General features: G+C 40.2%; 1 protein-coding gene across 1 annotated transcript in view; it reads left to right on the top strand.

The window, feature by feature from the left end:
• hdac8 (histone deacetylase 8) overlaps positions 1-15,895 on the top strand; it is a 42,344-nt gene that overhangs the window by 2,911 nt on the left and 23,538 nt on the right. Inside the window, exons 3-9 of the mRNA XM_047386039.1 lie at positions 789-919; positions 1,655-1,796; positions 2,621-2,733; positions 2,926-3,003; positions 3,715-3,823; positions 4,822-4,994; positions 5,495-5,589. Of these exons, the coding sequence (XP_047241995.1) occupies positions 789-919; positions 1,655-1,796; positions 2,621-2,733; positions 2,926-3,003; positions 3,715-3,823; positions 4,822-4,994; positions 5,495-5,589 (841 nt within the window). The remainder of the gene's footprint in view (positions 1-788; positions 920-1,654; positions 1,797-2,620; positions 2,734-2,925; positions 3,004-3,714; positions 3,824-4,821; positions 4,995-5,494; positions 5,590-15,895) is intronic.

The raw sequence follows: 15,895 nt of genomic DNA, 5'->3' as shown, positions 1-15,895 counted from the left end.
TTAAGTCCATGTCAACCATCCGTACAAGACAGTTTCTCATATACAGCTTATACACCTTTAACCAGAACACCAATACACCAGATTTTGGTTGGTTGGTTGAAATCTGTGTGCCGTAACCAATCAGTGGGAGCCAAATGTTTGGCCGGGTCTTTTGGGGTCAAAATGATCTTTACATCAGTGACATACAAGTCAGTTTGTAATTTTGATTTAAGCATATTTACTTCTGTATGTTAGGTAATATTAAAATAAATCTAGTATAAAAATGTGGATGCTTTATTTGTCCTTGGGCAGTGTAACAAAGTCAGATAAGGATCAAATAATTATTTCTCTGAGGGTCAATGTTGGCTTATTGCCATGTATACCTATGTTATTATGAGAAAAACGTAGGTAAATAGCTTTTAATTTGCATCAGTTCTGCTGTCCATACAGTGGAGCTTTAAAGCTTATGCTGTTAAAGTCTGAAAATTAGACAAAGGGGCCACTGTTAATCAATTTAAATGTAAGGTACTCCTTCATTTACTGAATTAAATAATCCAGACAGACCCTGAAAGTAAAAACTTTGGTATTCAAGTATGTCTGACCTGTGGGAAGAGGGCGTTTTTCTCACGTAATGACACATTTTTTATTTGCACCTTGTCAGATAATCCCATCTGTTTCACTGATGTAATGCGTATTTGGCTGTTGTCTGTAAAGCCTAGTTGCTTGCAGACTTCAGTGTTCACATACAGCAGTTCCCATTAGAATCCCAGTTTAGGCCTTCGTGTTGTTTTCCTGCTTCCTTTCTCCAGCGTTGTGAAACCTCGGGCAGCCACCATGGAGGAGATGGCCATGTTCCACACAGACTCCTACCTGGAGCATCTGCACAAGATCAGCCAGGACGGGGACAACGATGACCCTCAGTCAGCCGACTACGGCTTGGGTGGGCAATAAACAAACTACAACTTTTATTCTAATTTATTCTTTAAATGTCAAATCTTTTTCTTTTTTTTTTTCATTTATAATATGTGATGTAAAACTGCTTAAGAAATTCTAAGTGAACACTTGTGTCTTGGCTTTACTCAACTCTAATATGTGGGAAATATTTCACTCTTTGACCAGCCTCAGCAATGGCAGAGGTTAATGCACTCTGGTGTTAGGAGGTAATAAAGGAAGAGCACAGACATGTCTGTGGCCACCAGGGGGCAGCATAACGCTGTCATTGTTATACATGTTGGTTTAAAACATGCAGCTGCTGAGGTTTTCATGTCTAACTTTAGACTGATCCTGGGGTTACGCTGCCTTGTTTTTGTTTCCTTGTCTTATTCTTTGTCTTTATCTGTCGCTCTCACTCCTTTCCTTCACTCTCATCCTCCCTCTGGCTCTTTGTTCTCTGCTCTTCCCACTGGAACTTCCTCCTTTTGTCTTCAGTGCATTTTCCCTGAGTTCATCCTACCAATCTGTTTGATACCAACTCTCTTTTTGGGTTGAAACATCTCCCACCAGGCTGCCTCTTCCATTCTGTTTCAGAAGAATCGCATAGGATTGTTGTAATGCCACATATATATTAGTGATATAAATTAAGTGATAACTTATACGCTACCAAAGTCCTTCTAGGCAATTGTCTTTTCTCTATGTCCATCCTCCTGACCTCATGTCTGCCTTCTTCTACCTCCAGGCTATGATTGTCCCGTGGTGGAGGGCATATTTGACTATGCGGCAGCCATAGGGGGCGCTACGCTGACAGCAGCCGAATGTCTGCTGGAGCAAAAGTGTGAAGTGGCAATTAACTGGGCAGGAGGCTGGCACCATGCTAAAAAGTAAGCTTCACAGCCCACATTAATAGCATCAAACTCCAATGTGCTTTCGGGTATGGTTTTCACGCTTTGTGGTAATATAGTCAACAAAGTTCAGATGCATCTTGTTGGGTATGATGGAGAAGAACATGAGCAAAATGAAAAGGGCTAGACAAAGCGAGTTGATTATGCTCGTTTGATACGTCGCCTTCCTCGTGTCACAGGTCGTCTTCCAGGACCGTTCTATATTTAGCTCCACCCATCTTCTCATCAACTCTGAGCAGCTTTTATAGATCTTTTTAGCAATGGCTTTTTTTGCCACTCTTTCATAAAGGCCAGATCTCTGGAGTGCTTAACAAATAGTTGTCCTGTCCATGGATTTCTCCACCTGAGCCATGGTTCACCGTGGCTCCTCCAGAGCTACCTTGGGCTTCTTGGCTGTTTCTCTGATTCCTTCTGTCCTTGCCAGGGCTGTCCGTTTAGGTGGATGGATCATACTCTTTCTGAGCAGTGCTCTGTGAGATATTCAGATATTGTGTGAAAATCTAAACCTGCTTTAAACCGTCTCCCTGACCCGTCCGCTGTGTTCCTTGGTCTTAATGATGCTATTTCTGGAAATGGCAAAAGGTACTTTAGCCAGATTCACACATTGTTTTTGTTCAACCTGGAACTATGTTCGTCTTTTTACTAGTCTTAAAATCTTATCTCTAAATAAAGACCAAAGAGTACAAGCAGAGCTGGACGTTTCAGCAGAGAATTACACCGCCACACATTTCTACTGAGTTATACCCAAAAGAATCCTACATTTCCTACATTACAATTCTTTCTCTTCTGTGTGTGTTTCCCAGGGATGAAGCTTCAGGGTTCTGCTACGTGAACGACGCTGTGCTGGGAATCCTGAAGCTGAGGGAGAAATATGAGCGAGTGCTGTATGTGGACGTTGACCTGCATCATGGAGACGGTACGGGTAACAAACCCAGAAAAGGAGAGCAGCTCTTTACATTTTCTTATACATTTGCTGTTGCTGATTGTTAAAAAGTGTCCAGTTTTATTCAATTCAATTCAAAGATACTTTATTGATCCCCGAGTTTTATGTGAAGATTAAAAATGTCCAACAAAACTTTACTGATGGATTATTCAACCTGTGCCACAGGTGTGGAAGAGGCCTTCAGCTTCACGTCGAAGGTTATGACGGTTTCTCTCCACAAGTTTTCTCCTGGATTCTTTCCTGGTCAGTGACTCAGGGTGTTTCTCAATTAAAATGTTGTCCAAGGTTCCTACAATCTGGAAAAGTCTTGAATTTGCCCTTATTGTTTTCCAGTTCTGGCTAAACGTGGAAAAAAGAGCGTGCTTTTTGCAAACGTTTTTCCTTCTTCTATTTTCTTGGACCCAGTCATGTTTAGTATGTTGAGATGCTTTATCTTTGTTTTACAATTTAAAACATTGATTTTCCCGTTTTATCCATTACATTTTAGTTTCCAGTTACTAATTTGTCATAACAAAAATCAAATTTAGACTCTAAACAACTTTAAATTCATTTTAAACTGGACCTGTAGTTCTGAAACTGGGTATCATTTTAAACACTGCTTTTTAAAAATATTTATAGGCAGGATAAATTCAGCAATATTTACAAACTGTGCTCTAAAGAATCTGCATTTAAGGATATTCCAGTCCTTATTTGATAAGTTCCAGTGTCATTGATCAGGAAAAAGAAGGAAAATGATTTCATGATGTTTGGAACCTACAGAAAAAGTCTGATTACTGTTCAGACAGTTAAAGATGAATATTATTTAATCAAATGTGCAGGATGTTAGCTTGATTAAAAAACTGAAAACCAAGTCTGGAAAATGGAGTTTTGAATTTAAAAATGTGTTGGAGCCCCGATTCCCATATGATCTTTGTCATTATGAGTCAGTGTAAAAATAAGGGTGTCCATTTTTAGGCACTGGTGACCTCTGTGACACTGGGCTAGGAAAAGGCCGCTGGTATGCTGTGAACGTCCCACTGGAGGACGGCATCCAGGACGACAGATACTTCCAGGTTTTTACCAGGTAAATAAAATAACTCACAGACACACAGAGAGCTCCGGCTCTTTCTCCACTGAATAAATTTACTCGGAGGATGAAACGTTTAAGTGTGAATTTGGTTTAATTTAAAGCTTTTTATGTGTCTTTTAACATGGAAGACAATAGGGGGGAGGTCGCTGTACTCATCTGGACCACCTAAATGCCTTCAGGAAACGGTCTCATTTAATCTGGGAAATATAAAGAAATTAGGAGTGGTTTCATTTTATAGTACTACATGTACTGTCTCACTATAAAATCATAGTGGCATCATCCATCCATCCATCCATATTTACATTCATTGTATAAAAAGACACCTCACAATTTTCAGCCTAACACATATTTAAGTTATTTATGTTTGCTAAACCAGATTTTTCTTTTCTTTTTTAAAATTCAAGGCTTGGGCCAAATTATTGGGTGTCCTTCCACAATTTTCTCACAATAGTTTCCTGAAAATGTTGCCGATTCCTTCTGAACATGTCCTGTACCAAGATGGTTGAAAGAGTGAGCTTTCAGCCATCTTGGTACAGGACATTTAATTTCGTCACATATTCACCTCTGGGACACAGAACCTTCTCTTCCTTAAACATAATGAGTGCTGGACAATCCCACGGGACTTATCCTTGCTATTAATTGTTTGAACTAGTCACCGTGACCCTTCTTGGCATATGGAAATTGTGCCCAAAGATGAACCAGACTTGTGCTGGACCACCTTTATCTTTCTGACATCTTTGCTGATTTCTTTGGATTTGTTTTTTGTGATGTCACACAAGGAAAAACTGTGTTTTGAGGTGTTGCTTTAAAATTCATCCACAAATATTTCAGACATATTACCTCCATTGTGCTGATCTGTTATTTCTCTTATATCTTGCCACAAATAAGGTAAAAACTAAGTTGATATGTAAGCACATCTAAATTGACATCATCGGAATGGGTATTTACTGAAATGCATGATGGGAGATATTCTGTGCCACCTTGCTCCCCAGCGTAATGCAGGAGGTGAAGTCGCAGTTCAACCCAGAGGCCGTACTGATGCAGCTGGGCGCCGACACCATGGCGGGCGATCCCATGTGCTCCTTCAACATGACCCCGGTAGGGGTGGCTAAATGTCTGCAGCATGTCCTGCAGTGGCAGCTACCTACTCTGCTCCTTGGAGGAGGTACGTTCCTGTATATATGTGTGTGTGTGTGTGCATTTATTATTGTGGCAGATGATGCGTTTGGACATCCTGGAGGCGTAAACGAACCTGTTATTTTATAAAGATCCTGAATGTGGACCATATTCTTTGCGTGCGTTTGAATTTTCCTCACACAGGCGCCCTGTTTCAGACTCCTCAGCCCTTCGGCCAGATGATAGTGACTAATTATACGACACAATGAAGCCATTTTACTCCAATACAATCCGACCTCTCTTCCTCTCTCCCCCTCTCCCTCCTTGTCCTACATACTTTCTCTCTGCGCTACATCCTCCTCTCCCTCTGGCTTCTAGTCATCCTCCTGATCTCACTGAAGTCCGACCTCTTCATTATCACTCTTTCATTGTTATTTGTGTGTGGAAGAAGGGTCATAAGTTTCTGACTTAAATATAATGTCCTTGTAGCTTTTGGATCCACCAAATTAAGCTGTCCAAATATGTGTGCCTCCCTCTTTGTGTCTCCAGGAGGTTACAACCTGGCTAACACTGCCCGCTGTTGGACGTTCCTGACCGCAGCGGTCCTGGGAAAGACGCTGTCCTCTGAAATACCCGATCACGAGGTACGACGACGCGCTCGGCAGTCTGTCTCGTACTGTCGCAGTTACTCACATTTACATATTCCCACACGAGCACAAATGTTCTCATTCATTGTAACCAACCTCACACACACACACCCGTTTAAATCTGTCCTGCTGAGTCACTCGTCTAATCAAAGATGGCTGTTACTCAATAATAGGGTTTGTCTCCAGGTGAGTCAGACGACCGGCAGTGCTGACAGTTCCTCTCTGTCTGCCGATAGGACACAAACACAGCCTCCTCTCAAACTGCCTTATGACGCAGAAAGGTCGGGATGTTTTGAAGGAGAAACCCGTAATCTGATTTGAAATAAGTGGATAAAAATATATTATTGATACCACTGTGAAACATTTAGTTGGCCACAATTACAAAATCTCACTTGGATGCACGCTGGAGCTCGAACGATCCACGTAAAAATTTAAACTGGAACCTAAGCTGGGTGATTAGTGCGAGCTTCCACTTTAATAAATATAGGAAACATAGGTTTAAAACCTGCAAAACAACCGAAGACACATCTAAAATGTAGGTAATCTCAGAATCTAAAAATAATTAGGGCAAATAAGGGAGATACAGCAGCTCTCAAAAGTATACACACCCCTCCTAAAACTTATGGGAGACTTTATTTAACTGTTTTTACCTTTAATGCGACATTAAAGCTGCAATAGTCTGGTTGCATAAATGAACCCTTGATCTCACATTTTGTTAAAGCGCCTTTTGAGTCAGTCTTCTTGAGTTTAAACCTGCCTCCATCATCAGTTATAGTGAATATTAAATACAGTTCATTTGTCCGAGCAGATTTGTTTTTGACATTTGCTCATTTGCCTCCTCTAGCTAAACTCATAGTTTCCAGAGATTTTACAAGGGATCGAAATGATCTGTCGTGTCAGTCAGGAGGAAGTTAATCCATTTCCTGGTCTTAATGAAAGGAGTGTCAGTATCAGTTGGTACACAAAAACAATGGTGCATCAAAATTCATATTTTAGCTAACCTTTTCCATATTCAAGACTGATTTTAAAATACAAATCCTCCCGCTCACCCAGCCTTTATTTGGAAAATATGTATTTTTTATAAAGAATGATAAAATTGGGATTTAATGGTTAAAATGCTCCAAAATGTTGCATTTGTTTTTTGGAAGTTCTGAGTAGGACTGAAGTTGCTTTTTCGATTTATGCAGAAGAGAATATTATCTGTACATTTTTATAGTACTTTTTTGTAAGTAGACAAAGTGTAGTAAATAAACCCACATTTGAGGTTTACATATACACTCTTGGGTTCAGGTCTAGACTTTCTTTGATTTCACTCTAATTGAGGATAATGTGTTGTCCTCATAGAGGATCATGGTGCTTCGTATAGTCCTTAGTTTAATTTTTTTGTTTGTTTGGTTAATACATAACAGTAAGTGATCCTTAATGCCAGATCTTTTCCCCAACAACAGGATGGGCCATTTGACACGGCCATTTAGAGAATGAGAGCCAATCACAGTATCTATTAGTGTAAAGCAGCTTGGTGGCAGCTGGAACATATTATTCAGCGCAGTACATTTCCAGTGGGTGGATCAAACCTATTTGCTTAATTAAAACCAGCTGGTAGTTTCTTGTTTTGACAGCAGTCTTTTTTTCAGGGCAGGTGTCGATTACTTCATTAAAACAACCCATGTTGTTACGTAGTACAGCAGAATGGGTTCTGGGTGAAAGAGTCCAGCTTCATGCACTTCAGACCTGTTGCAAGCCAACAACATAAAGTGCATCAGCTGGGAACATATGTTCGAAATATTTAATGAATCTTTAACATTGTGGTTAAAGAGAGAGTTTTCAAATAGATCGACAGAAGTAGGAAAAGAAGTAGGAATCTGTAGATCCGTCTGTCTCTGTTGCTCTTCTCTCTTCTCATATGGACAAAGAGGTTCTTTTTTTTCCAGCAGCTGATTTTTGGACCTCATCTTGGTCAAATGTAATGAATCGCTGGGATCGTCTGTGTGTGTGTGTGTGTGTGTGTAATCGGACCAAGATGAAGGTAGCTCTTGTTTCTTCTCGTCGGCATTCAGTGGTCCTAAATAGCCTTTGACCTCATTAAGGAGCACTCCTGGAAAACAAAGCAACTATCAGTGCGGACAGCTGCTGTGGAAGAAGAACACAAGGAGGCTCGCACACTTGAATCAAAAACAGAGGAGCATTTTAGCTTCAAACTCCAGTGTTTTGTCTTGTTTTATTAGAGCACAGATGCGGATGTTTTATTAAAAGGGGTTTCTGTCCTGGTTGCAGCTCTAACTCTGCATAGAAGTGTGTGTGTGCACCAGTGTGTTTTGTGGTTCAGCCTGTGCCCCGATAAGAGGGGCATTTATCCATGATGACCAAGCAAAGCTGTCCTAGCAACATGGGGAACAAAAACCACCTTTGTACCCCTCTGCTCTACTGTAGACTACATGAATACGCACATTCATTACTGTCGGATAATGCCCCAGCCTGTTTTATAGCATTTTCACGCGCTTCATTGTATGATAAGTTTGGCTTCGGTTGTGAGGAAACAACTGATGGTCAAATAGGAAACTGCTGAGAGTGCGCTCTGATTGAAGAAAGCTCAAGTAGATGCAGACTAAATGTTTATTTCGTTTGTGTTGCTGCATCACACTTTGAGGTCTTCATACCTGTTGAACTGTTTCCCATTTTTAATATTATGACAACAAACCTCAATGTATTTTATTGGTATATTATGTAAAACATCAACACAAATTAGCATCATTCTGAAGTGGAAGAAAAATCAGAAATGGTTTCTAAAATTGTTTACAAATTAAAATCTGAGAAGTGTGGTGTGGATATGTGTTCAGCTCCCTTTGCTCTGATTTTCTAATTGAAGGTTTAGTGCAACCATTTGCCGTCAGAGGCAAATAGAGTCCTCCTGTGGGTGATTTAGTCTGGGGTTTCTTGGAGAATATTAGTGAACAAATGGCATCATGGAGACCAAAGAGCTCACCAGACTGGTAAGGAATGAAGTTGGGGAGAAGTTTAAACATCCAACTAAACTGACAGGTTAGGCAAAGAGAGCATTATTCAGAGAAGAAGGCAAAAGATCCTTGGTAGCTTTGGAGGAGCTGCAGAGATCCACAGCTCAGGTGGGAGAATTGTTTTACAGAACTGGCTGCGATGAAAAAGTGGAAACAAGAACACCAGTGCAGTTTGTTACACGGGAATGACCTAAGAAGTATTCAAAACACATTGCAATACAAAAAAACAAATCAGCAGAAAATGTTGCTTCAGCTAATATTCAATTCAAAATACTTTTTTAATTTAAAGGGAAATGAATTATTGTTGTTGCTCATATTATGTAGGTTTCTTCAAAGAGTCGTAGATGTTGATGGTTGTGGGCAGGAAGGATCTCCTGTAGCTCTCCGTCTTACAGCAGATCTGAAGAAGCCTCTGACTGAAGACACTCTGTTGTTGTACAACATGGTGGTGGCAGCATCATGCTGTTTTGATGCTTTTCTTCAGCGTGGACTAGGAAACTGGTCAGAATTGATGTAAGGATAGATAGAGGTAAATACTGAACATTCCTGGAAGAAGAAGTCCTGTGAGAGGCTCTAAAGGGCTTGATACTGGTCTTTTACCCCCTCAAACACACAGCCAGAGCTGGACTGGAATGGTTTAGATTAAAGCATGTGTTAGAATGGCCCAGTCAAAGTGCAATACTTTTGCAAGGCACTATATATCTAAACAGAGAAGCACCTCATGAAAATAACAAACTCTCTTGGTTCATTTTTTATCATCTCAAATGTAACTGTAATTCCAAACTGAAAGTTTGAATACATTTGACTTACCTGAAAATATTTAAAGTTGGTATTTCATTCACCACCAACATTTTCCCAGGGAAGGGGTATTTTACCACATGATAAACCAAAAAATAAGAGTCAAATAACACAAACATCAGTCAAAGAGAGCCAGTCACATAAACAATGGTGCTGTTATATTCATTGATAATCAGACAAACTATTACGTAGCAGATAACCCACACAATGGCTGTGCTTGTGGTGCACACGATACACCTCAGTATCAATCTGAAGCAGAAGTACAAGCAGTGTTGGTAGCTTGAAGCAGGAGGCAAGCCAACGGGTAAGGACGCTATAAAAACCTGTTGACTTGTATTGTCGGATAGCCGTTAGCTGATCCTGATTGACCCTCCATTGTGTGGTAAAGGCTGATGATATCAGCATGTGAGTCAAAGGTCAACAGTTCAGAGCTTGCTAAGAATAACTGTGCATGTCAAAAAGTTAGTCAGTGTTTCTCATTGATATTTTTTGTGGATATTTTGGTCTCAATGTTGTTAAAAATGTTTTGGTCGGATTTTGCCTTAGAAAAGACGGGGCTATAGAAAATAATAGAAAACAGGAAAGTAATTTTCCCCTAAAGAATCATAATATCGAAAATAAAAGTTTGTCAAACAGTCTTTATACCTGTCTATGGCAGCATATAGTTAGAAGAAACAGAAAAGGTGAGAGATGAGAGAAATATTAACAGATCCTAAAAAACTCGGCCAGTTGAAGAGTATCTGAAAGTTACGTCTTTAAAGGACAGAAATAGAGCGAATAACTGACACACGACCTAGGAGTTGGATCATCCTTGTTATCCAACTTAAAAGGAGTTTCTTTAGTCGCCGGTTATGTGCAAACACAGTGCTGGTCCATCCTTTCAGTTCAGGAGCCATTGTGTGCCAGAAGGATCAATAAGTTAGAGTTAAATGGCAAACATTCCTTTGAAAGCATTTAGGAAATGAACTGATACATTAAAAAGTAGCTGAGGTCCACAGAAAAACTTTAAATAACTTTCAAAAAGCCTGAAAAATTATTGATTAAGGCCACTTTAATAAAATAAAATAAAGCCTGGCTCTTTGGGACCAAACTATTAAGAAATTGCAAAATAACTCAAGACTTTTGTCTAGTACTGTACACTTGAACTTAAAATGTATTTTGTTTCATACATTTATTGCTTCCAGACCAAACCAATGAAAGGCCATTTTCAAGACTGCGGCAGCTCATTAGCAAGCTAACCTATAAAACTGAACCAGTTAGACTGGAGCCCCCTCATCTTCCTATCATCTTCCTATCCTTGGCATGTAGGGGCCCAGGTTGCAGCGCTGAAATCTTCAAAGTGAAAAACATTACTGGTTGCGTTGACTGCAGCACAGAGTTTCACACGAAGTTGCTGTAAAAAAAAAAAAAAAAGTGTGTTATAGCTGTACTCTTGACAAAACAAATCTTCTACACCACGCATTGAACAGTTCATATGAACTGAAGCTTTGTGGACCGGTCCCTGTTCTTTGACGACAATGATAGTTCTTTTGACCAACGAAAGCCCCTGCAGATGTAGTAGCTCTAAAATATCTGATGCTCCACTGCCCTGTTTGGTAAACACTTTTTCTTTCATATTTCAATTTCACAGGCTTTTTGGATCACCTAACCAATGATGTTAAATTTTGGGTTTTGTGATAGAGGTGAGCTACGCTAAGTCCCTACCATTGCGTGCTTGTCAAATACGCTGTGTGCACTTTTAGCACGATGTAATGGTACTTTTCTCTTCAGACAGCAAAAATAAAGTCAGGTCGTCTCTCGTTCATGGAATTGTTTTCTGCAGCATGTCAATGTTAATGTTATTGTCATTTAGTACATTAATTATTAATGTTGCAGGGGCAGGTTTGAGCCTAGGAATAATGTGCACAATGACTAGGAGCATGCCATAAAAACAATGAAAAACATATGTTTTGAGTTTGCTATGTTTTCTAGTACGCCCTACTGTTGGCTTTCCCAACACAGCGAAGCAAACATCTCTACCAAAAAAGGGGCCTTATTATTTTCCTTCTTCTTGGAAAATATTTGTAGAGACAGAGCCAGTCTTCTGGCACTGAGCTATCCTGCTACTCTGTCTCTACAAACATGTCCAACAATATCTGGAATTGCCCAGCAGCCTGCCTGAATTCCCCTCGTTTCTGGTGAGGGCAGCAAAAGTAAATACAAATGTGTGTCCGTCTCAGAGCCACACAGGAAGGGAGGACGTCTCTGGCCTCAGATTGGCAGCAGGGAGGCGTTCCGCCTCTTAACTTCCTACTTCCTCTTTTCCTGTCTGCAACTACTTCCTGCCCCGCCCCTCGCTGCCGTCAGGGACATGCGGGCTCCCAGAGTCACAGACTCAATCACAGGAAACATCACCAGGCGCTGGCGTTTGTATGTGTGCGTGCGTGCAAGAGATCGTGATGGTGATCCGTCTTGAGAATGCCACATAACATTGGGATTGTCTCAGAAATTATCTGAAATCTTCAGGGAGCCAGAGCTTTATTAATGTTTTTTTGTGTATGTTTGTTTTTCAAGTTCATGGTCCGGCTGATTCCAGGAGGAAAGGAGAACATTTTTTCCCCCATCAGGCGAGATTCTTTCCATTGCCTCGTTTCTTCATAATCCCAATACTTAAACCTTTGAGTTTTCTGTTTAGTTTTTAAAAATCCTACAAATGAAGCTCACCTTTGGCGAGTCAATCCATTTCACTAATTGTGCCAGCAGTATCGAGAAGTTGACGTTTGGAAATACAAACCACTTTTAATGATTACACCAATGCTTATGTCCAGATTCTGTTTTCCACTAGCACACAAATATTATCTGTTGAGTACAGTGCGTTTTAAAGGAGAACTGTCTGATTAGTCTAAAGAGGAAAGAGTGATGAAAGGCAGGGAGGGTGATGCCAGATGTGAGAGGCAGGCGGGTCGGAGTGAAGCGTACGTGCGTTATGTGACCACGATTTAGGCATCAGTCTGTTTTTCCTTCTTGAAAACATCTATTAGATAGAAGCCTGATAGCAGATGCAGTCCATTTGTTTTCCGAGACATGTTTCCAGTCTGCTGTGCGGCTCGGCATCCTTCATAGCAGGGGATCCTGCTATCGCTGTAAAAACAAACACATGCAGACACAGCACTGCTGTCCACAGATGGGCTCGTGCTCAAAAACACATGCTCCAATGATCCGACTTCATCTGAGGCGGCTTCGGGTTACTCCCGTGCAAAATCCGCTCAACGTTGAATGAATGAGCCTGTACCTGACAAGAATGGATGGACACGGATGATACATTTTGGCTTGCACTTTTCAAATTCAAGACAATTTTACGACGTAAACAAAGATAAATGAAGTCATTCTCTGAAGCAGAGTAGACCAAAGAAGCAGAGAAAGTTGTGTTTCACGCCTCATCAGTTTTGAGGTTTTAATAGAGTGGTTTTTCCTTCTGTCATCCATGCTTACGTCAAACTGATGAAAGACGCTTCCGTTTAATTATTGGTACCAAACCAAGCTGTGTGAAGCACATTTTAAGTTTTATGGTGTTTGATTTTCTATGTTGTACACAAACAGACAATATCTAAAATCATGGATGGTCTTCGCAGGTTCTTCAACAGGTCTCCATGGGTGCATTGCATTACCCCTTTATGCACGAAGCTCCTGTTATATTATTCTGGTGGTTTATTATCATGTTGGCAGCATATCTGGGTATATATCTTGATGGTGTGACTGCTTTGGGCATTGGATTTTGGCGTTCCTGCTATCCACCCTCTCCACACCCAAACATAAATCATCATATTCAGGGTTTTTTTTTTTCCACCAAGTTGGTTCCAAAGCTAAATTTGTGCCAGTGTTTGCTTGGCACCAGTTCTGTAATGCACTGTGAGCTCTGACTCTTGCCCTTTCATATTTGGTTCTGTTTTGGCTCTATGTTGGAGCTGGACCAGAGGGAAGAGCCGCATAGAGCCATGCTTCCACACGATAAACATAATTTCTGACTCAGTTCTTAAACATTTTCATTTGTTTCTAATTGTCAGGTATTTTTGATAAATCTTGGTTTAATTGATGTAACTCCCTCATCAATGATCAACTAGCTGGGATTGTGACACGTTAATATCACTGCACGTTGTTAAAAAAAACGTTTATTATTTAAGTTGGAGATATCAGGACTACTGTTTGCAGGAATTTTAAGATAAAATATGACTAAACTTTCTCCTTGCCCAGTAATCATCCCCCACTGAAATCCAGAATAAAACATAGGAGTGGCTCACGTAGCACTTAACTCGTTGTGGAAAACCAAACCAGTTTTTACATGGAACCAGTTAAGAAGGGGAATAGCACCAGCCCTGTATAAGCACGGGTAGTAGTTGGAATCTGCTGTGCCTCATGCTTGAGTAGGGATACGTACTAGGGAGGGGGCGCACACCGCTCTAAATTGTGCCCAGACTGCAACAGGTTTGCTGCTAATTAATCCCAGAAGTGAAATGTTGGTGTTGCAGTGTAAAATGTTTAGCAAGAATTACAGTCTGAAAGCTAGATGTAAAGGTGGTGGAGTGGAGTCCTGAACACGTTCCTGTAGCCAAGTTTTATTATAATACATTTATCTGCATTCCAGATATTCCTGCTTTGCCTTTGACAGCAATCCTAAAATATTCTATTTTATTAGCCATTAACCTGTGTTTTCCCAATTATGATCAAGGAAAGAGGATTATTGATCTTTGTTTGCTTCATTCCTAAATCCATGATATCTTCTCTACTGTTTCAGGATTTGGGGTCAGATTCTGGGCATTAGTTGAGCTTTGAGAAACTGTCCAAATACAATACTATTGTTGGCAGGATGTTTAACCTGTGATGAAAAAAAGCTAAATACGTTACTTGGTTATGTGAAACCAAGATGTATGTATTTATAGGAACTGATTCAGATGGTTTAATTATATCCGTAGTTGTCCAAATTCTGCAGAGGAGGGTTTAGGAACTATTAATATAATTTACATGCAGCCATGCTGGAGCATAGACACAACTAAAAGTTGCCAGGAGGATCGTAAACCAGCACCGCTGCCATAATGGACATCCACAGATCCTTATAACAGGCCATTGGCACATGGGGGAAGAGCATTTGAGTGTAACACTATGAAATCAGGTTGATATTTTAGTTTTGTAAGACACTAAACACTGGGTGGTTGGTGATCAGCTGCCCATTACCGAACCATGGCAGACCCTGCAGTGAGAGAGACAAAGGACAGATGACTGGACCCGAGACCTCCCTCGGCCACACAGACTCTCAGTGTAAGCTGGGATCTCACTAAACCCTTCAGTCAGCAGTAGTTTTATTTTTGCTTGAACAGTTTAAACAACCTTCAGCGTTGGATCTTTGTAAACATACAGTTCTAGTCAGAAGATTACATACACTCATCAATAGCATGAATGTCAAATGATAAATGGCCCAATAATTCAGGGCTCTTAACGATTTCTTCTAACTGTTCCTCTTTCAAGGTTGGCATGATTATTGTATTTCACAACTCCAGTCATTTGGTAAAAACAATGGTTGTGTGCACAAGTTTTGAATTATGTGACCTGTTTCTAAGCCCCACTAAGTCAAAATTATACAGTTAGACCCAAATATATACTTAACCACCTGCTCTTTATTTGGTTAAATGTCTCCTAGGACTTTGCGCCTTAAACCAAATGCTTTTTGTAGCCATCCAGTATTATTCTAGCAAAATTATGGCTGGATATTTGATGTTTTATTTATAATCCCTCATATATGTGAGTTGTTAAGTTTATTTGTATAGCTCCATACATGCACAAGGTAAGTCAAGGTGATGAAGAAGAGAAGAACACCTGATACATCAAAAACACAAATGGTGCATCACATAAAAGCATTAAAACACAATCATATAAAAAACTTTGAGTAAATTTAAGCAGGTAAAAAGCTAACACATGGTAGATATGGTAAGGCACAGTCCATACATTTTTCTTAGGATTTAAGTCAGGCCCGTCCCAAAAATGTGTTCTCCTGCTCCATTTATCTTACCTTTATTTGTCTTGTTGTGGTGTGGTCGTAATATTGTCGGCATCCATTGCTCAACAACTTAATAATAACACAGAGACGGCGACATCCATTATTACCTCTGTAAACAGTGTGCTACTGTGTGATGACAATATTCTCCTTCTGCGCATGCGGGTCGCTTTGAGGTCGTGAACGGTCGTGGGCAGTTCTAGACAGGGGTCAACGGGGGCCAGTGCCCTTGTAGACTGGTACTGGCCGCTGTATTAAAGACATAATACTAAATACATTTTTATGATGACATGTACTGGGACAGAAACTGTAACTGATTTTTTCCTTTGGACCAACTTTATTTTTTATCTTTACTGTTTTACTTTAACAATAAATTAGAAATTATGGTGTTACACTTTTAACTTCAGTCGTATTGAGATAGAATCATGATTTTAATCTCATGATTTTCATCTGCTAGTTCTGGGGT

This window comes from Girardinichthys multiradiatus, chromosome 14 (genome assembly GCF_021462225.1).
Source record: "Girardinichthys multiradiatus isolate DD_20200921_A chromosome 14, DD_fGirMul_XY1, whole genome shotgun sequence".
In the NCBI taxonomy this organism is placed as follows: domain Eukaryota; kingdom Metazoa; phylum Chordata; class Actinopteri; order Cyprinodontiformes; family Goodeidae; genus Girardinichthys; species Girardinichthys multiradiatus.
The sequence above is the reverse complement of the archived record's forward strand: the minus strand, read 5'-3'. Positions and strand labels throughout refer to the sequence as shown.